Source organism: Bombina bombina, chromosome 2 (genome assembly GCF_027579735.1).
Source record: "Bombina bombina isolate aBomBom1 chromosome 2, aBomBom1.pri, whole genome shotgun sequence".
In the NCBI taxonomy this organism is placed as follows: Eukaryota; Metazoa; Chordata; class Amphibia; order Anura; family Bombinatoridae; genus Bombina; species Bombina bombina.
In genome coordinates, this window is record NC_069500.1 from 675,597,164 (window position 1) to 675,618,635 (window position 21,472).

General features: G+C 38.4%; 1 protein-coding gene across 1 annotated transcript in view; it reads left to right on the forward strand.

The window, feature by feature from the left end:
• The window catches only part of SH3GL2 (SH3 domain containing GRB2 like 2, endophilin A1), a 462,830-nt gene that overhangs the window by 362,536 nt on the left and 78,822 nt on the right, over positions 1-21,472 (forward strand). Inside the window, exons 4-6 of the mRNA XM_053702641.1 lie at positions 12,020-12,163; positions 19,335-19,468; positions 19,579-19,737. Coding sequence (XP_053558616.1) covers positions 12,020-12,163; positions 19,335-19,468; positions 19,579-19,737 — 437 coding nt within the window. The remainder of the gene's footprint in view (positions 1-12,019; positions 12,164-19,334; positions 19,469-19,578; positions 19,738-21,472) is intronic.

Consider the following 21,472-nt stretch of genomic DNA (forward strand, 5'->3'; position numbering starts at 1 on the left):
AGCTCTGCGCGTGTGCGGTGGCCATTTTTTAAGGCCATTGCAAGCATTGCATATGCATGGGAAAGCCTGTGGCAGCCTTAACAAAGATAGCTGCCACACATGCACAGTGCGATTATTTTACTTAGTTAAGGTCGCCGGCTGACTGGTATTTATAATAGGTAAACTCAGATGCCCCTTTATGGAGGCACCTGTAGGCACATGCCTACTTTGCCTTATTATAAATCCGGCTCTGTGAACAGCCAGTGGATGACTCTAGTCATCTCATTTAAATATTTTGACCTGTGGGCATACTTCAGGATGGCTTATAATGATTAGTCTGGAGTCATAGATTACTTCAGAATGACTCCAGGAAGATCATACCGTCCTTTTTGACTAGGGCAATTAGAAGAGCAGCCCTATAAATTAGTGAAGCCACTTTAATTAGTAGATGAGATATATATATATATATTTATATATATATATATATATATATATATATATATATGGAAATCAGGAGACAGCACTCACTGGTCTTGACAATACTGGATTTATTCAGTGACGTTTCGGGGAATACACCCCTTCATCAGACCAGAGTACACAGAATGAAGCAAACATTTATACTGTTCCATAAGACCCTCCCCCAGTGTGAAATTGTGCCAAAATTGTTGCCATGGCAACCACCAAGTGTCAACAAACCCCATACAAATGAATTAAAAAAACTAAATATATACCACAATATACCAAATAAGTGAACATTGCAACCATGTACATATACAGAGCAAGTGGGAATCATAATGCAAACGGTAGATACAATTAAAGATCAAACAGAATATCAATAGAAAAAAGTATTCAGCATAGATAGATGTTATGGATGGGCAGCAGTTAACAGGACCAATGAGCAATGCTTAGATTAAACATTTTATTACAGGCTTATACTGAGCAAACAATATGCTTGCTCAGTATAAGCCTGTAATGAAATGTTTAATCTAAGCATTGCTCATTGGTCCTGTTAACTGCTGCCCATCCATAACATCTATCTATGCTGAATACTTTTTTCTATTGATATTCTGTTTGATCTTTAATTGTATCTACCGTTTGCATTATGATTCCCACTTGCTCTGTATATGTACATGGTTGCAATGTTCACTTATTTGGTATATTGTGGTATATTTGGTTTTTTTAATTCATTTGTTTTTTTAATTCCTTTGTATGGGGTTTGTTGACACTTGGTGGTTGCCATGGCAACAATTTTGGCGCAATTTCACACTGGGGGAGGGTCTTATGGAACAGTATAAATGTTTGCTTAATTCTGTCTACTCTGGTCTGATGAAGGGGTGTATTCCCCGAAACGTCACTGAATAAATCCAGTATTGTCAAGACCAGTGAGTGCTTTCTCCTGATTTCCATATTCTACACCATATTCTAGCACCCTGGCATTTGGAACTAAAGTGTTAGTGAGAGTGCACCTGCCAATACCTGCTGTATATATATATATATATATATATATATACTGTACACAAAAAGCTGTAAAAACAGTTGTATCACATGGCCAATGCATAAATAAAACAAGACAGCTAATTAATTAATAGGTTTATATACTTTCATGACCATTTTCTTTAAAGAAAATATGTGATCAATGCATAAAGTGCAGATTTGACCTATTTTACTCAAGGGTAAATAAAAGTAGAGTGTGCTTAAAAGACTTGTATTCCAAATAAATGGTTTCAAGACCCTATATATGTAATTTTGTTGTTGAAAAAAGTATCACCATTCAATCCAGTAGACGCTAAGTTCATGATAATAGAATGGATTGGTCAAGAAAATATCACCAATTTATTAAGAAGAAACCAACACACAGTTGAGAAATCTCTTTATAAGGAGCAGAGTTTCTTTAGTTCAAATGATGATCCTCTAGATCCTAGTTTCTCAACCTGTGGTACGTGTACCCCTGGGGGTACTTGGGGCATTGGCAAGGGGTACTCCAGGTATTGGTCTTTATTATTTTTTCCTGATGTAGCTATTGTAAACATAACATATCAACAAAAGCTGCGTTTCTCATTTCTACCCTTGAGGACCCCTAACATGGCAGAGTGTTAGTATTTCCCTACCTAGGATGGACCACTGCTCTATCACTGATTCACATCAAATTGGTAAAACCTTACATTCTGGTTTGTTAGTGACATATGAAGGCTGGAGTTGAGCTTCACTGATACGAACAGAGAAAGTGTATTACTGTAACCAAGTGTCACTGAAACAAGTGGCAGATAAATGTGCCTCTGTGAAATAGGTAAAGTGCATCATGCTGACGTGTGCCACAGTAAAATGAGATGGATAAACTGTGCATGAAATGGTTATTAAAGATAGAAAGATGGTACCTTAAATACTACTTTCCTCATCATGCAGAAAATAGTTTATTTTCTTCTTTTTTATTGTAAGAAGCACATTAATTGAATATAATTAATATCAATGGACTTAATATGCGTGTTTCACGTGTTTATTATTCTCTGTGGTAATATTCTTAAATATTAACTTCACACAATTAGGACACTGCTCTAGATATCATGGGGTTGATGTAAAATGCCATATTTGCTTATCTTGCTTGATACTTGTTTTAGAGTTAAAAAAGGAAGCAAGTGAATGTTAAAACTTTAAATGTATGTTGTATTTTTTTGTCTACTTTTTGTGTTCAGGACATTTTTTCACCCCCCCCCCCAGAAAAATTCCTGTTAGCACCTGCATTGTTGGCTTTGATAGATTCAGGAAGCAAGACATTTAATCATTCTTTACCAGAACACTTTACTACATAAGTATGCTGCTAAGTACCAAATCATTTCAGCAGTACAGAAATGCTGATCCAGTTGTCTTTCAGGAAAAATCTCTGAAATGTGATTCGTGTAACTATCTCATTATTTGTCAAGAGGAGCTAAGCAAAAAATACTTACCATAATAATGCAGTTAAACATGTTGGTAATGGCTTCTTAGAGATTATCCTAAGAAGGCGTTTGACAATTTCCATGGCTTATCAAAAGTTGTAAGTCTTCAACTTCCAAAATGACATGTAGTAAATGTGTGTGTAAGCTGTAGTACAGATATGAGAAAGTGCCTGCATGATTACTGTTACAACAAACACTAGACCTCCTAAAGTGATTTCACTGTAATAGACCTAGTATTCACAAAACTAATTTTTTTAAATTAAATAAGGCTAAGGTGCTCTTTCTCCCTATTTAATATATCTAGACCACTTTGTTGCTTGTGAGACCGATTGCCGTCTTGCACAGTTTTTGCAATGTGGTCCATTTTCATTCTTGATTTTGTGTTAGTAGCATAGTGACTTATATGCTAAAAGCAGTGAGCTGATAAGATACCAAAGGAACTCACTTATACACTAGGGATGGGCAAATGTTTCAAAAATTAGAAATTTAAAATAAATTTTGACACATTCCTTTGTTCGAATAGAATTTCGAATGTTTATATAACATTCTCTAACATTCTATTTTCGAATTTTTGTTTTTGAATTTTTCAATAAAATTTGAAAATATTTGTTCGAATAATAGAATGTTTAGCTATGTATTCATTCAACTTCGAAATGTAATATTCAAATTCGAATGTAACATTCAAATTCGAATGTTAGATTCAAATTCAAAATATTATTTCTTTCATGTAATTAGCAAGAGTCCATGAGCTAGTAACGTATGGGATATACATTCCTACCAGGAGGGGCAAAGTTTCCCAAACCTCAAAATGCCTACAAATACACCCCTCACCACACCCACAAATCAGTTTTACAAACTTTGCCTCCTATGGAGGTGGTGAAGTAAGTTTGTGCTAGATTCTACGTTGATATGCGCTCCGCAGCAGGTTGGAGCCCGGTTTTCCTCTCAGCGTGCAGTGAATGTCAGAGGGATGTGAAAAGAGTATTGCCTATTTGAATTCAATGATCTCCTTCTACGGGGTCTATTTCATAGGTTCTCTGTTATCGGTCGTAGAGATTCATCTCTTACCTCCCTTTTCAGATCGACGATATACTCTTATATATATACCATTACCTCTGCTGATCTTCGTTTCAGTACTGGTTTGGCTTTCTACAACATGTAGATGAGTGTCCTGGGGTAAGTAAGTCTTATTTTCTGTGACACTCTAAGCTATGGTTGGGCACTTTTTTATAAAGTTCTAAATATATGTATTCAAACATTTATTTGCCTTGACTCAGGATGTTCAACATTCCTTATTTCAGACAGTCAGTTTCATATTTGGGATAATGCATTTGAATTAATCATTTTTTTCTTACCTTAAAATTTGACTTTTTCCCTGTGGGCTGTTAGGCTCGCGGGGGCTGAAAATGCTTCATTTTATTGCGTCATTCTTGGCGCGGACTTTTTTGGCGCAAAATTTTTTTTTTCTGTTTCCGGCGTCATACGTGTCGCCGGAAGTTGCATCACTTTTGACGTTCTTTTGCGCCAAAAGTGCCGGTCATCGTTTTTGGCGGCAAAAGCATTTAGGCGCCAAATAATGTGGGCGTCTTATTGGACGCTAAAAAAAATATGGGCGTCTCTTTTGTCTCCACATTATTTAAGTCTCATTATTTATTGCTTCTGGTTGCTAGAAGCTTGTTCACTGGCATTTTTTCCCATTCCTGAAACTGTCATTTAAGGAATTTGATCAATTTTGCTTTATATGTTGTTTTTTCTTTTACATATTGCAAGATGTCCCACGTTGCAACTGAGTCAGAAGATACTTCTGGAAAATCGCTGCCTGGTGCTGGAGCTACCAAAGCTAAGTGTATCTGCTGTAAACTTTTGGTAGCTGTTCCTCCAGCTGTTGTTTGTATTGCATGTCATGACAAACTTATTAATGCAGATAATATTTCCTTTAGTAAAGTTCCATTACCTGTTGCTGTTCCATCAACATCTAATACTCAGAGTGTTCCTGATAACATAAGAGATTTTGTTTCTAAATCCATTAAGAAGGCTATGTCTGTTATTCCTCCTTCTAGTATGCATAAAAAGTCTTTTAAAACTTCTCTTTGTTCAGATGAATTTTTAAATGAACATCATCATTCTGATTCTGATAATGGTTCTTCTGGTTCAGAGGATTCTGTCTCAGAGGTTGATGCTGATAAATATTCATATTTATTTAAAATGGAATTTATTCGTTCTTTACTTAAAGAAGTCCTAATTGCTTTAGAAATTGAGGATTCTGGTCCTCTTGATACTAAATCTAAACGTTTAGATAAAGTTTTTAAATCTCCTGTAGTTATTCCAGAAGTTTTTCCTGTTCCTGGTGCTATTTCTGAAGTAATTTCCAGAGAGTGGAATAATTTGGGTAATTCATTTACTCCTTCTAAACGTTTTAAGCAATTATATCCTGTGCCATCTGACAGATTAGAGTTTTGGGACAAAATCCCTAAGGTTGATGGGGCTGTCTCTACTCTTGCTAATCGTACTACTATTCCTACGGCAGATGGTACTTCCTTTAAGGATCCTTTAGATAGGAAAATTGAATCTTTTCTAAGAAAAGCTTATTTGTGTTCAGGTAATCTTCTTAGACCTGCTATATCATTGGCTGATGTTGCTGCAGCTTCAACTTTTTGGTTGGAAGCTTTAGCGCAACAAGTAACAGATCATAATTCTCATAGCATTATTATTCTTCTTCAACATGCTAATAATTTTATTTGTGATGCCATCTTTGATATCATTAGAGTTGATGTCAGGTATATGTCTCTAGCTATTTTAGCTAGAAGAGCTTTATGGCTTAAAACTTGGAATGCTGATATGTCTTCTAAGTCTACTCTGCTTTCCCTTTCTTTCCAGGGTAATAAATTATTTGGTTCTCAGTTGGACTCTATTATCTCAACTGTTACTGGAGGGAAAGGAACTTTTTTACCACAGGATAAAAAATCTAAAGGTAAATTCAGGTCTAATAATCGTTTTCGTTCCTTTCGTCACAACAAGGAAAAAAAGCCTGATCCTTCATCCTCAGGAGCGGTTTCAGTTTGGAAACCATCTCCAGTCTGGAATAAATCCAAGCCTTTTAGAAAATCAAAGCCAGCTCCTAAGTCCACATGAAGGTGCGGCCCTCATTCCAGCTCAGCTGGTAGGGGGCAGATTACGTTTTTTCAAAGAAATTTGGATCAATTCCGTTCACAATCTTTGGATTCAGAACATTATTTCAGAAGGGTACAGAAGTGGTTTCAAGATAAGACCTCCTGCAAAGAGATTTTTTCTTTCCCGTGTCCCAGTAAATCCAGCGAAGGCTCAAGCATTTCTGAAATGTGTTTCAGATCTAGAGTTAGCTGGAGTAATTATGCCAGTTCCAGTTCTGGAACAGGGGATGGGGTTTTATTCAAATCTCTTCATTGTACCAAAGAAGGAGAATTCCTTCAGACCAGTTCTGGATCTAAAAATATTGAATCGTTATGTAAGGATACCAACATTCAAAATGGTAACTGTAAGGACTATCCTGCCTTTTGTTCAGCAAGGGCATTATATGTCTACAATAGATTTACAGGATGCATATCTACATATTCCGATTCATCCAGATCACTATCAGTTTCTGAGATTCTCTTTCCTAGACAAGCATTACCAGTTTGTGGCTCTGCCGTTTGGCCTAGCAACAGCTCCAAGAATTTTTACAAAGGTTCTCGGTGCCCTTCTGTCTGTAATCAGAGAACAGGGTATTGTGGTATTTCCTTATTTGGACAATATCTTGGTACTTGCTCAGTCTTTACATTTAGCAGAATCTCATACGAATCGACTTGTGTTGTTTCTTCAAGATCATGGTGGAGGATCAATTTACCAAAAAGTTCATTGATTCCTCAGACAAGGGTAACCTTTTTGGGTTTCCAGATAGATTCAGTGTCCATGACTCTATCTTTGACAGACAAGAGACGTCTAAAATTGATATCAGCTTGTCGAAACCTTCAGTCACAATCATTCCCTTCGGTAGCCTTATGCATGGAAATTCTAGGTCTTATGACTGCTGCATCGGACGCGATCCCCTTTGCTCGTTTTCACATGCGACCTCTTCAGCTCTGTATGCTGAACCAATGGTGCAGGGATTACACAAAGATATCTCAAATAATATCTTTAAAACCGATTGTACGACACTCTCTGACGTGGTGGACAGATCACCATCGTTTAGTTCAGGGGGCTTCTTTTGTTCTTCCGACCTGGACTGTAATTTCAACAGATGCAAGTCTTACAGGTTGGGGAGCTGTGTGGGGGTCTCTGACGGCACAAGGGGTTTGGGAATCTCAGGAGGTGAGATTACCGATCAATATTTTGGAACTCCGTGCAATTTTCAGAGCTCTTCAGTCTTGGCCTCTTCTGAAGAGAGAATCGTTCATTTGTTTTCAGACAGACAATGTCACAACTGTGGCATACATCAATCATCAAGGAGGGACTCACAGTCCTCTAGCTATTAAAGAAGTATCTCGAATTCTGGTTTGGGCGGAATCCAGCTCCTGTCTAGTTTCTGCGGTTCATATCCCAGGTATAGACAATTGGGAAGCGGATTATCTCAGTCGCCAAACGTTGCATCCAGGCGAATGGTCTCTTCACCTAGAGGTATTTCTTCAGATTGTTCAAATGTGGGGACTTCCAGAAATTGATCTGATGGCCTCTCATCTAAACAAGAAACTTCCCAGGTATCTGTCCAGATCCAGGGATCCTCAAGCGGAAGCAGTGGATGCATTGTCACTTCCTTGGAAGTATCATCCTGCCTATATCTTTCCGCCTCTAGTTCTTCTTCCAAGAGTGATCTCCAAGATTCTGAAGGAATGCTCGTTTGTTCTGCTGGTAGCTCCAGCATGGCCTCACAGGTTTTGGTATGCGGATATTGTCCGGATGGCTTCTTGCCGACCATGGACTCTTCCGTTAAGACCAGACCTTCTGTCGCAAGGTCCTTTTTTCCATCAGGATCTCAAATCCTTAAATTTAAAGGTATGGAGATTGAACGCTTGATTCTTAGTCAAAGAGGTTTCTCTGACTCTGTGTTTAATACTATGTTACAGGCTCGTAAATCTGTATCTAGGGAGATATATTATAGAGTCTGGAAGACTTATATTTCTTGGTGTCTTTCTCATCATTTTTCCTGGCATTCTTTTAGAATTCCGAGAATTTTACAGTTTCTTCAGGATGGTTTAGATAAAGGTTTGTCCGCAAGTTCCTTGAAAGGACAAATCTCTGCTCTTTCTGTTCTTTTTCCCAGCAAGATTGCTATTCTTCCTGATATTCATTGTTTTGTACAAGCTTTGGTTCGTATAAAACCTGTTATTAAGTCAATTTCTCCTCCTTGGAGTTTGAATTTGGTTCTGGGGGCTCTTCAAGCTCCTCCATTTGAACCTATGCATTCATTGGACATTAAATTACTTTCTTGGAAAGTTTTGTTCCTTTTGGCCATCTCTTCTGCCAGAAGAGTTTCTGAATTATCTGCTCTTTCTTGTGAATCTCCTTTTCTGATTTTTCACCAGGATAAGGCAGTGTTGCGAACTAATTTTGAATTTTTACCTAAGGTTGTGAATTCCAACAACATTAGTAGAGAAATTGTGGTTCCTTCATTATGTCCTAATCCTAAGAATTCTAAGGAGAAATCATTGCATTCTTTGGATGTAGTTAGAGCTTTGAAATATTATGTTGAAGCTACTAAGACTTTCCGAAAGACTTCTAGTCTATTTGTTATCTTTTCCGGTTCTAGGAAAGGTCAGAAGGCCTCTGCCATTTCTTTGGCATCTTGGTTGAAATCTTTAATCCATCATGCTTATGTCGAGTCGGGTAAAACTCCGCCTCAAAGGATTACAGCTCATTCTACTAGGTCAGTTTCTACTTCCTGGGCGTTTAGGAATGAAGCTTCAGTTGATCAGATTTGCAAAGCAGCAACTTGGTCTTCTTTGCATACTTTTACTAAATTCTATCATTTTGATGTGTTTTCTTCTTCTGAAGCTGTTTTTGGTAGAAAAGTACTTCAGGCAGCTGTTTCAGTTTGAATCTTCTGCTTATATTTTCAGTTTCTTTCATTATAAAATTTAAATTATTTTGGGTGTGGATTATTTTTCAGCGGAATTGGCTGTCTTTATTTTATCCCTCCCTCTCTAGTGACTCTTGCGTGGAAACATCCACATCTTGGGTAGTCATTATCCCATACGTCACTAGCTCATGGACTCTTGCTAATTACATGAAAGAAAACATAATTTATGTAAGAACTTACCTGATAAATTCATTTCTTTCATATTAGCAAGAGTCCATGAGGCCCACCCTTTTTGTGGTGGTTATGATTTTTTTGTATAAAGCACAATTATTCCAATTCCTTATTTTTTATGCTTTCGCACTTTTTTCTTATCACCCCACTTCTTGGCTATTCGTTAAACTGATTTGTGGGTGTGGTGAGGGGTGTATTTGTAGGCATTTTGAGGTTTGGGAAACTTTGCCCCTCCTGGTAGGAATGTATATCCCATACGTCACTAGCTCATGGACTCTTGCTAATATGAAAGAAATGAATTTATCAGGTAAGTTCTTACATAAATTATGTTTTCTAGTCTACAACTGTGTTTAACAAATGTAATATTCGAATTCGAAATAGTATTTCTAGTCTAATACTGTTTTTTAAAAGTAATATTCGAATTTCGAATGTCACATTCGAATTCAAAATAGTATTTCTAGTTTAATACTGTGTTTTTTAAATTTAATATTCGAATGTAACATTCAAATTCTAAATAGTATTTCTAGTCTAATACTGTGTTTTATAAATGTAATATTCAAATTTGAATGTGACATTCGAATTTGAATGTGACATTCAAAGTCAAAATAGTATTTCTAGTCTACAATTGTGTTTTATAAATGTAATATTCAAATTCGAATGTGACATTCGAATGTGACATTCAAATTCGAAAGTGACATTCGAAAACTGTAAATAACATTCGATAATAGAATTTTTAAGAATATTTGTTCTTATCAACATTCTATTATGTAAATCGATTTTCTAGAATAACATTCGTTCTAACATTCGAATTCACCCTTCCCTATTGTACACACCGTAACATACTTTCTGCTTCCATTTAAATTTAGATGCTGCCTCACTTTATAGCTAGGAGCATACAATTTGAAATGAGTTTCCAATTTACTTATATTATCTTATTTGCTTTGTTCTCTTGGTATCTCTTGTTTTAAAGCAGACCTATGTAGGCTCAGGAGCTGGTATCTAGCTGCTGATTGATAGCTGCACATATATGCCTCTTGTTATAGGCTTACTGATATGTTCAGCTAGCTGCCAGTAGTGCATTGCTGCACTTTCAATAAAGGATACCAAGCAAATGAAGCAAAAATTATAATAGAAGGAAATTGAAAAGTTGTTTTCAAATTGTATGCTTTATTTGAATCTTGAAATTAAAAAAATGGGTTTCATGTCTCTTTAAAGTAAGTTTCACCATGATAGGACCTTTATTTTTATATTTCTTTATTTTCTATATTGACCTGAGTCTTTACAATACTGGTCGTGTCAGTAAAATACCAGCTGCAAGGCACCACTATTGATAGCACTTTGCTATTTTTACAGCTAAGCCACTATCTTGGGGATCTACTAGTCATCAGAAGCCATCCTGCAGTATGCCCAAATTGACGTATGTCCACAGGCCATTCATGCTTGTGAAGTAATCAGTAAGGTAATCTGCTAATCATTCTGTAGTAATTAACCAGAGTTTTTTTTTTACCTTAGCTGATGACTTTACAATCCTGATGATGTCTGATGATGTGCAAATTACTTATAAAGTAGTTTGATGGCAATCAAATGACTCCAAGATGGTCTCTAAAGTAATCCTGTTTGTCTTGGGTATATGGTGTCCAGCACCCTCCTCCTTTTATTGAATGGAAAATCGGACTGGGGTGTTCCTAGCATTAAAGACAGTCTCCCATGATCTGATCCTGGCCTTAAAATCACGTGACGGCATCAACGATCGTGTGATTTAGTTTTTCCAGCAAGTGTTTCAATCAGAACTTTATTTGGATGTTAAACACTTTCCCCAGGCGTGTAGGGGTTTAAATTATTCACCAATCACTGCTTAGGCAATGTTTAATTATCTGAGCCCTCAGATTTCCTTCTGTGAGTCTCTACCCTTTGTTCATTCAAACGCTTTAGTTCTTATTCTAAGAGATCTTCTCTCTGCTCCGCCTGCAGGCTTATAGACAACGGGCCTTTGCTTAGCCAGAGTTAGTGTTGTGGACGTTTTTTAGAAAAAACTAACCATGGTAATTTCATAAAGAATTGCATAACCCACAAACTATGCTTCTTATATTGTATTAAAAAAATATTTAACAAAAAAATATATCCAATTAATGAGAAGCTTCTGCTATTTCATATTTTAATTCTATGTATTCCTTATTAACAACAGTGAGACAAACATGAAAGGTATCAACAGAAAGCAAATAACTTTGCAAACTTGTAAGGGTCATGCAAGAGAAATTACCTTAGAAGCATTTTTGCAGTGAACTTATTGTTACAAACATGCATCTTTGAAAATGTTTTAGTGATAACTTGTCTTGTGCAAGCAGGATTCCCCTATAGGGCAATAATGTGCATGAATGTACATCCGTCCTTCAGATGGTGTCATATGTGTCATCACTTGCGCATGGCGGATACTTGTCCATTCTGCCTACCACTATATTGGAAACAGTTTGTGAACATTAATGTAGTAATTTCTTTTCAAATTACCATTTTCTTCAAACATAAAAATACTGTAAAAATGATTCTAAAAAATGTGCTGCTTTGAATTTCAATTTTTTTTTTATGCCCATTTAAATATGCCAGAAATGTCCCCTAAGTATCAGCAGCACATTAACAGGTTGTCACAGGAACATAAAAAAATCACATAAATTTATATATTTTTTAAATTGTATTTCATTTTAAATAAATTGTCACATTAATTTCAAAAGTACATCTCAAGTTTCATAAAGGTATACTGGAAAGGAAACTACAGCTTTACAGTTAGAAGAAGGCATTATCTTGGATTAATTATTTTACGTTTATCAATAATAACCTTTTATATTTACAGCTTCCAGAGCAAAGTTAAGCATGATCAACACAATGTCAAAAATTCGAGGACAGGAAAAAGGACCAGGATACCCTCAAGCAGAGGCATTATTGGCTGAAGCAATGCTGAAGTATGGGAGGGAAATCGGTGACGAATCTAACTTTGGTAATTTGACATTTCTACCATTTTAAACTATTCAGGTAACTGGCAAATAGTATTGGGGGAAAAAGGGCGTTTCTAAATGTGCTTTGTTTTTTTGAAAAAAAATGTTCTTGCTCTTTCTTATACATCATAGAAAAAAAATGTATACGGTAAAAGTTCAAAAAGCTGAATAAATAACATTTCCCAAACCATTTCTCCTGTTAAGTGTAGTCAGTCCACGGGTCATCCATTACTTATGGGATTATAACTCCTCCCTAACAGGAAGTGCAAGAGGATCACCCAAGCAGAGCTGCTATATAGCTCCTCCCCTCTACGTCATACCCAGTCATTCTCTTGCACCTAACTAATAGATAGGACGTGTGAGAGGACTGTGGTTGTTAAACTTAGTTTTTATTTCTTCAATCAAAAGTTTGTTATTTTAAACAGCACCGGAGTGTGTTGTTTTTTCTCAGGCAGCATTAGAAGAAGAATCTACCTGAGTTGTGTATGATCTTAGCGGACGTAACTAAGATCCATTTGCTGTTCTCGGCCATTCTGAGGAGCGAGGTAACTTCAGAACAGGGGACAGCGGGCAGGGTTCACCTGCAAGGAGGTATGTTGCAGTATATTATTTTCTAAGGAATGGAATTGACTGAGAAAATACTGATAATACCGATGTAATGTAAGTGCAGCCTTAAATGCAGTAGTAGCAACTGGTATCAGGCTGATATGTATGTATATTTACACTGAAGTATTTCTGGGGAATGGCACTTCACTAAGAAAATACTGTATACATATAACTTATAGCCTATTCTGCAGTGAAAGCGACTAGCAACAGTCTTTTTAATAACTTTTCATAAATTTATGTTTAAAACGTTTACTGGCATGTTCATCGTTTTTTCCCTGAGGTACTTGGTGAAAAATTTTATGGGCATTATTTTCCACATGGCTGTCGTTTGTTTTTGAATAAAATCAGTTTACTGAGCTTCCCCACTGTTGTATTATGAGTGGGAGGGGCCTATTTTGGCGCTTTATTGCGCAGTAGAAATTCAGTCACAGTCTTCCTTGTTCTCCCTGCATGATCCAGGACGTCTCTACAGAGCTCAGGGGTCTCCAAAACTAGTTTTGAGGGAGGTAATCACTCACAGCAGACCTGTGAGACTGTGCTTTGACTGTGATTAAAACGTATATATATTTTTAATTGTTATCCGTTTTTTGGTATTAAGGGGTTAATCATCCATTTGCTAGTGGGTGCAATCCTTTGCTAAATTAATGCATTTACTGTGAAAATTGGTTGCTATAACTAATCCGGTTCATTGTTATTTCAACTGTGACAGTTTTTTTGTGTGCTTCCTAAAGGCACAGTAACGTTTTTTATATTGCTTGTAAATTTATTTGAAAAGTATTTTCCAAGCTTGCTAATCTAATTGCTAGTTTGTTTAAACATGTCTGACACAGAGGAATCTCTTTGTGCTATATGTTCAAAGGCCAATGTGGAGCCCAATAGAAATTTGTGTACTAATTGCATTGATGCTACTTTAAGTAAAAGCCAATCTGTACATGTCAAGAAAATTTCACCAGACAACGAGGGGGAAGTTATGCCGACTAACTCTCCTCACGTGTCAGTACCTGCATCTCCCGCTCAGGAGGTGCGTGATATTGTGGCGCCAAGTACATCAGGGCGGCCCTTACAAATCACTTTGCAAGACATGGCTAATGTTATGACTGAAGTTTTATCTAAATTGCCAGAACTTAGGGGTAAACGCGACCACTCTGGGGTGAGAACAGAGTGCGCTGATAATACTAGGGCCATGTCTGATACTGCGTCACAATTTGCAGAACATGAAGACGGAGAGCTTCATTCTGTGGGTGATGGATCTGATCCACATAAACTGGATTCAGACATTTCAAATTTTAAATTTAAGCTTGAGAACCTCTGTGTGTTACTAGGGGAGGTATTAGCGGCTCTGAATGATTGTAACACGGTTGCAATCCCAGAGAAAATATGTAGGCTGGATAAATATTTTGCGGTACCGACGTGTACTGACGTTTTTCCTATACGTAAAAGGCTTACAGAAATTGTTAACAAGGAGTGGGATAGACCCGGTGTGCCTTTCTCACCCCCTCCTATATTTAGAAAAATGTTTCCGATAGACGCCACCACACGGGACTTATGGCAGACGGTCCCTAAGGTGGAGGGAGCAGTTTCTACGTTGGCTAAGCGCACCACTATCCCGGTGGAGGATAGCTGTGCTTTTTCAGATCCAATGGATAAAAAGTTAGAGGGTTACCTTAAGAAAATGTTTGTTCAACAAGGTCTTATATTACAACCCCTTGCATGCATTGCGCCTGTCACGGCTGCGGCGGCATTCTGGTTTGAGTCTCTGGAAGAGACCATTAGCTCAGCTACGTTGGATGAGATTACAGACAAGCTTAGAGTCCTTAAGCTAGCTAATTCATTTATTTCTGATGCCGTAGTACATTTAACTAAACTTACGGCTAAGAACTCCGGATTCGCCATTCAGGCGCGCAGAGCGCTTTGGCTTAAATCCTGGTCAGCTGATGTGACTTCTAAATCTAAATTGCTTAACATACCTTTCAAGGGGCAGACATTATTCGGGCCCGGTTTGAAAGAAATTATCGCTGACATTACTGGAGGTAAGGGCCATGCCCTGCCTCAAGACAGAGCCAAACCAAGGGCTAGACAGTCTAATTTTCGTGCCTTTCGTAACTTCAAGGCAGGAGCAGCATCAACTTCCTCCGCTCCAAAACAGGAAGGAACTGTTGCTCGCTACAGACAGGGCTGGAAACCTAACCAGACCTGGAACAAGGGCAAGCAGGCCAGAAAACCGGCTGCTGCCCCTAAGACAGCATGAAGCGAGGGCCCCCAATCCGGAAACGGATCTAGTGGGGGGCAGACTTTCCCTCTTCGCCCGGGCTTGGGCAAGAGATGTCCAGGATCCCTGGACGTTAGAGATCATATCTCAGGGATATCTTCTGGACTTCAAAGCTTCTCCTCCAAAAGGGAGATTTCATCTTTCAAGGTTGTCCACAAACCAGATAAAGAAAAAGGCGTTTCTACGCTGTGTACAAGATCTTTTACTAATGGGAGTGATCCACCCGGTTCCGCGGTCGGAACACGGACAAGGGTTTTACTCAAATCTGTTTGTGGTTCCCAAGAAAGAAGGAACCTTCAGACCAATCTTGGATTTAAAGATCCTAAACAAATTCCTAAGAGTTCCATCGTTCAAAATGGAAACTATTCGGACAATCTTACCCATGATCCAAAAGGGTCAGTACATGACCACAGTGGATTTAAAGGATGCCTACCTTCACATACCGATTCACAAAGATCATTACCGGTACCTAAGGTTTGCCTTCCTAGACAGGCATTACCAGTTTGTAGCTCTTCCCTTCGGGTTAGCTACTGCTCCAAGAATCTTCACAAAGGTTCTGGGTTCTCTTCTAGCGGTACTAAGACCGCGAGGAATATCGGTAGCTAGACGACATTCTGATACAAGCGTCAAATTTCCAAGTTGCCGAGTCTCATACAGAGTTAGTACTGGCATTTCTAAGGTCACATGGGTGGAAGGTGAACGAAGAAAAGTGTTCTCTATTGCCACTCACAAGAGTTCCCTTCTTAGGGACTCTTATAGATTCAGTAGAAATGAAAATTTACCTGACAGAGGACAGGTTAACAAAACTCCTAAATGCTTGCCGTGTCCTTCATTCCATTCCACACCCGTCAGTGGCTCAATGCATGGAGGTAATCGGCTTAATGGTAGCGGCAATGGACATAGTACCCTTTGCACGCCTGCATCTCAGACCACTGCAATTGTGCATGCTAAGTCAGTGGAATGGGGATTACTCAGATTTGTCCCCTATGCTGAATCTGGATCAAGAGACCAGAAATTCTCTTCTATGGTGGCTCTCTCGGCCACATCTGTCGAAGGGGATGCCCTTCAGCAGACCAGATTGGACGATTGTAACAACAGACGCCAGCCTGCTAGGTTGGGGCGCTGTCTGGAATTCCCTGAAGACTCAGGGATCATGGACTCAGGAGGAGAGTCTCCTCCCCATAAACATTCTGGAATTAAGAGCAGTTTTCAATGCCCTTCTAGCTTGGCCTCAGTTAGCAACTCTGAGGTTCATCAGGTTTCAGTCGGACAACATCACGACTGTGGCTTACATCAACCATCAAGGAGGGACAAGGAGTTCCCTAGCGATGATGGAAGTCTCAAAGATAATTCACTGGGCAGAGTCTCACTCTTGCCACCTATCAGCGATCCACATCCCAGGCGTGGAGAACTGGGAGGCGGATTTTCTAAGTCGCCAGACTTTTCATCCGGGGGAGTGGGAACTTCATCCGGAGGTCTTTGCCCAGATACTTCGGCGTTGGGGCAAACCAGATCTGGATCTCATGGCGTCTCGCCAGAACGCCAAGCTTCCTTGTTACGGGTCCAGGTCCAGGGACCCGGGAGCGGTTCTGATAGATGCTCTGACAGCACCTTGGGCCTTCAACATGGCTTATGTGTTTCCGCCCTTCCCGATGCTTCCTCGATTGATTGCCAGGATCAAACAGGAGAGAGCATCGGTGATTCTAATAGCGCCTGCGTGGCCACGCAGGACCTGGTATGCAGATCTAGTGGACATGTCATCCTGTCCACCCTGGTCTCTGCCTCTGAGACAGGACCTTCTAATTCAGGGTCCTTTCAAACATCAAAATCTAATTTCTCTCAGGCTGGCTGACTGCATGGAGATTGAACGCTTGATTTTATCAAAGCGTGGATTTCGGAGTCAGTAATTGATACCTTAATACAGGCTAGGAAACCTGTTACCAGGAAAATTTACCATAAAATATGGCGTAAATACTTACATTGGTGCGAATCCAAGAGTTACTCATGGAGTAAGGTTAGGATTCCTAGGATATTGTCTTTTCTACAAGAAGGTTTAGAAAAGGGTTTATCTGCTAGTTCTTTAAAGGGACAGATCTCAGCTCTGTCCATCCTTTTACACAAACGTCTGTCAGAAGTTCCAGACGTTCAGGCTTTTTGTCAGGCCTTGGCCAGGATTAAGCCTGTGTTTAAGACTGTTGCTCCACCGTGGAGCTTAAACTTAGTTCTTAACGTTTTACAGGGTGTTCCGTTTGAACCCCTTCATTCCATTGATATCAAGCTGTTATCTTGGAAAGTTCTGTTTTTAATGGCTATTTCCTCGGCTCGAAGAGTCTCTGAGTTATCGGCCTTACATTGTGATTCTCTTTATCTGATTTTTCATTCAGACAAAGTAGTTCTGCGTACTAAACCTGGGTTCTTACCTAAGGTAGTCACTAACAGGAATATCAATCAAGAGATTGTTGTTCCGTCATTGTGCCCTAACCCTTCTTCAAAGAAGGAACGACTTCTACACAATCTGGACGTAGTCCGTGCCCTGAAATTTTATTTACAGGCAACTAAAGATTTTCGCCAAACTTCTTCCCTGTTTGTCGTTTATTCTGGTCAGAGGAGAGGTCAAAAAGCTTCTGCTACCTCTCTCTCTTTCTGGCTTCGTAGCATAATACGTTTAGCCTATGAGACTGCTGGACAGCAGCCTCCTGAAAGAGTTACAGCTCATTCTACTAGAGCTGTGGCTTCCACTTGGGCCTTTAAGAATGAGGTCTCTGTTGAACAGATTTGCAAGGCTGCAACTTGGTCTTCACTTCACACTTTTTCCAAATTTTACAAATTTGACACTTTTGCTTCTTCGGAGGCTGTTTTTGGGAGAAAGGTTCTTCAGGCAGTGGTTCCTTCCGTGTAAAGATCCTGCCTGTCCCTCCCGTCATCCGTGTACTTTTAGCTTTGGTATTGGTATCCCATAAGTAATGGATGACCCGTGGACTGACTACACTTAACAGGAGAAAACAAAATTTATGCTTACCTGATAAATTCCTTTCTCCTGTAGTGTAGTCAGTCCATGGCCTGCCCTGTTTTTTATGGCAGGTCTAAATTTTAAATTAAAACTCCAGTCACCACTGCACCCTATAGTTTCTCCTTTCTCGTTTGGTTTCGGTCGAATGACTGGGTATGACGTAGAGGGGAGGAGCTATATAGCAGCTCTGCTTGGGTGATCCTCTTGCACTTCCTGTTAGGGAGGAGTTATAATCCCATAAGTAATGGATGACCCGTGGACTGACTACACTACAGGAGAAAGGAATTTATCAGGTAAGCATAAATTTTGTTTTTCTTTACACATTGAGATCTACATAATTTAAATGATATGCTAGATAACTGCATTTTAGTGACTTACCTATTCATTTATTTTAAAATCCTCTGTGAGCAAATTGATTTAAAAAACAGTTACCTTCACAATTTGACTAAAAAGATATAAACATAATATTCCAGGTTATATGTTCGTGTTTCCTTCTGTAACAGTGTTTTTCTACCATACTTATTTTCCTCCTTCTTAGCATCTGTTGTATTTAAAAAATGTGTGTCAAGGTCCAAGTTTTTTTTTATTTATTTTTTTTCCTGGCAAAATACTTTACATTTTATAACATATTTATATTACTGGGGTCATAAAGGGATAATCTACTTGTTTTTTTTTTGTTTAAAAAGATAATTAATGCCTTTACTACCCATTCCCCAGATTTGCATAACCCCCATTGTTATATTAATATACTTCAACTTCTAAGATTGACTGTGGCTACGCCCCTGCAGGCTATCCCTCATTTGATTGCTTTTTTTGTTATCTTTTTGCAGTCATGCATTACAGCCAGACAGTCCTAGTTCCTGTGTACCATATAGATACCATTGTACTCACCCCTGTGGAGAATGCTAATGAATTCACAAGAATCAGCTCTAATTGGCTAAAATACAAGATTGTACCTGTACAGCCTACTCATAAATATAGTTATGTTTTAATTTAATTGTCCTAATATATAGGTATTCATTTCTCTTTACTGGTGTGCTATAATTAAACCTTTTGGACAACTTATATGTATTGTGTAGACATTTTACAGTATTTAATACATATTTATACAGTAGTTATTTACATATATCATTTAACCATAACTGAAGACACCAATGGCCTCTTATTCTGTTTAACCTTTAGAAAAAGCTTAAATCTTACTTATCAGTATATTTTTCTGTGTTATACATCTTTTTAAAACTTAAAAGACTTATAAAATGTAATTTGCATGAGTTACTTTATCCCTCAGGCCCAGCTCTTGTTGATGTAGGAGAAGCTATGAGGGAGCTCTCAGATATCAAAGATTCTTTGGACATTGATGTGAAGCAGAACTTCATAGATCCACTTCAAAACCTTCATGACAAAGATCTGAAGGAAATTCAGGTAACTGTACAAACAAAATGATGTCACTTCTGATGTAAAATTCTCACATTTGTTAACGTTGACTGCTTCTAATTTTTTAATTCATTCACAAATGTATTATTGCTTTTCAGCATCACTTAAAAAAGCTGGAAGGCAGGCGCCTGGACTTTGATTATAAGAAGAAAAGACAAGGAAAACTCACAGATGATGAAGTTCGTCAGGCTCTAGAGAAGTTTGATGAGTCCAAAGAAATTGCAGAATCAAGCATGTTCAACCTTCTGCAGATGGATGTAAGAATTGTTTTTCCTGTATTGTCTGTTTTCATTTTGTATCAGAACAAAATAATGCTAAATATATCAAGATTGTAATAGTACAGTTAGTGCTATGCACAAATGCATAGAGCATCAAGTGGATACATTTTGTTTAATTACCATATATAGAATTATGGAATTTGGCTGTGCTTTACAAATAAATACTATTATTGTTTATTATTATTAAGTGGTATAAAGAATAGTTGCCACAGTGATACAATTTAGGTTTGGAGAAGATCATTAGAACAAAGGACATTTTATATTGGCTTGCAAATTAATATGATCTTTAATCAAGCTTTCTAATGCAAAATGTAAATACTCTAACTAGAGCATGCTATTTTTGTATTACTAACCCTAGATAACTATCTTAAACTCCCACAAAAGGGTTAAATACATAAGTAAAATCCCCTTTCAGCGATGCAAGCATTATTGTCCCCAGGCAGGTCAGGCTGGTGAGCCAATAAGTAGTGGCAGTTGCACAAGCCATGAATGACTGGCTGTTTCATGCTTGGGATCTGCAGTGGTTGTAACTTCCAAGTGGCACTTTACCTCTGTGTTTAACATTTTTGTACTGGTTAAACACATAGTAATTTGTATAAATAAAAAGAGAGAAACGCTCAACCTGGGAACAAACAATAACATAATAGCTTGTTCTATGGCTAGTTACCACCCAAGAAGCAGCCTCTTTCTCTTGCAAGATGTATCGAGTCCACGGATTCATCCAATACTTGTGGGATATTCTCCTTCCCAACAGGAAGTGGCAAAGAGAGCACCCACAGCAGAGCTGTCTATATAGCTCCTCCCCTAACTCCACCCCCCCAGTCATTCTCTTTGCCTCCTCTAAGCAAGTAGGAAGGGTAAAGTGATTGTGGTGACAAAATGTTAGTTTTTATTTTCTTCAAGCAAGAGTTTGTTATTTTCAATGGTACCGGTGTGTACTATTTACTCTCAAGCAGAAAAGAGATGATGGTTTCTGCCTGGAGGATGATGATCTTAGCATTTGTAACTAAGATCCGCTGCTGCTCCCACAGAGGCTGAGGAGTACAGGAAACTTCAGTTGATGAACGGTTTGCATGCTATGCTGCACTGAGGTATGTTCAGTCATTTTTTTCTAGAAAAACTGTGATATTTCAAGAAAAGGCTGACAGTTTCCCCATGAGGGGAAGGGTAAGCTGTAATCAGAGACTTGTTGTAGTATTACAAGCTTGCATAAGGGCTAAGTTACTTTCTGGTTGACACTTATATAATAGAGCAGACGTTTTTATTGAGAAATATGGTAAAACGTTTTTGGGACTGTTATTTAGAGGGTTCATTTGACTTATTTTAAGGTTTTATAACCCACATGGCTGTTTGAAACACATTAGTGTGTTACTTTAAGGCTCCACAGACATCGAGTAAGAGGTGGGTGGGGCCTAATTTAGCGCCTTAGATGCGCGGTTGTTTTTCATTACTGGACAGCAAGCTGCAACACAGAAGGGTCCTAACTCGGTTTTGGGGCCAAAACGAAGCCTTGTTCCCTCAGATTCAACCCCTAAGAGCAGGTAGGTGCCACAGCAGAGCTGACCGTGTATTTTCTGGTTTTTGACACTTGTCAATCCGGTTTCGTTATTAAGGGGTTAATTTCTTCTTTTACTGGTGGGGCAACCTTACTAAGGCTTACTGCATATACTGTAAAAAATTCAAAAAGTTTGCTGCATTTTTAGGTAGTTTTGCA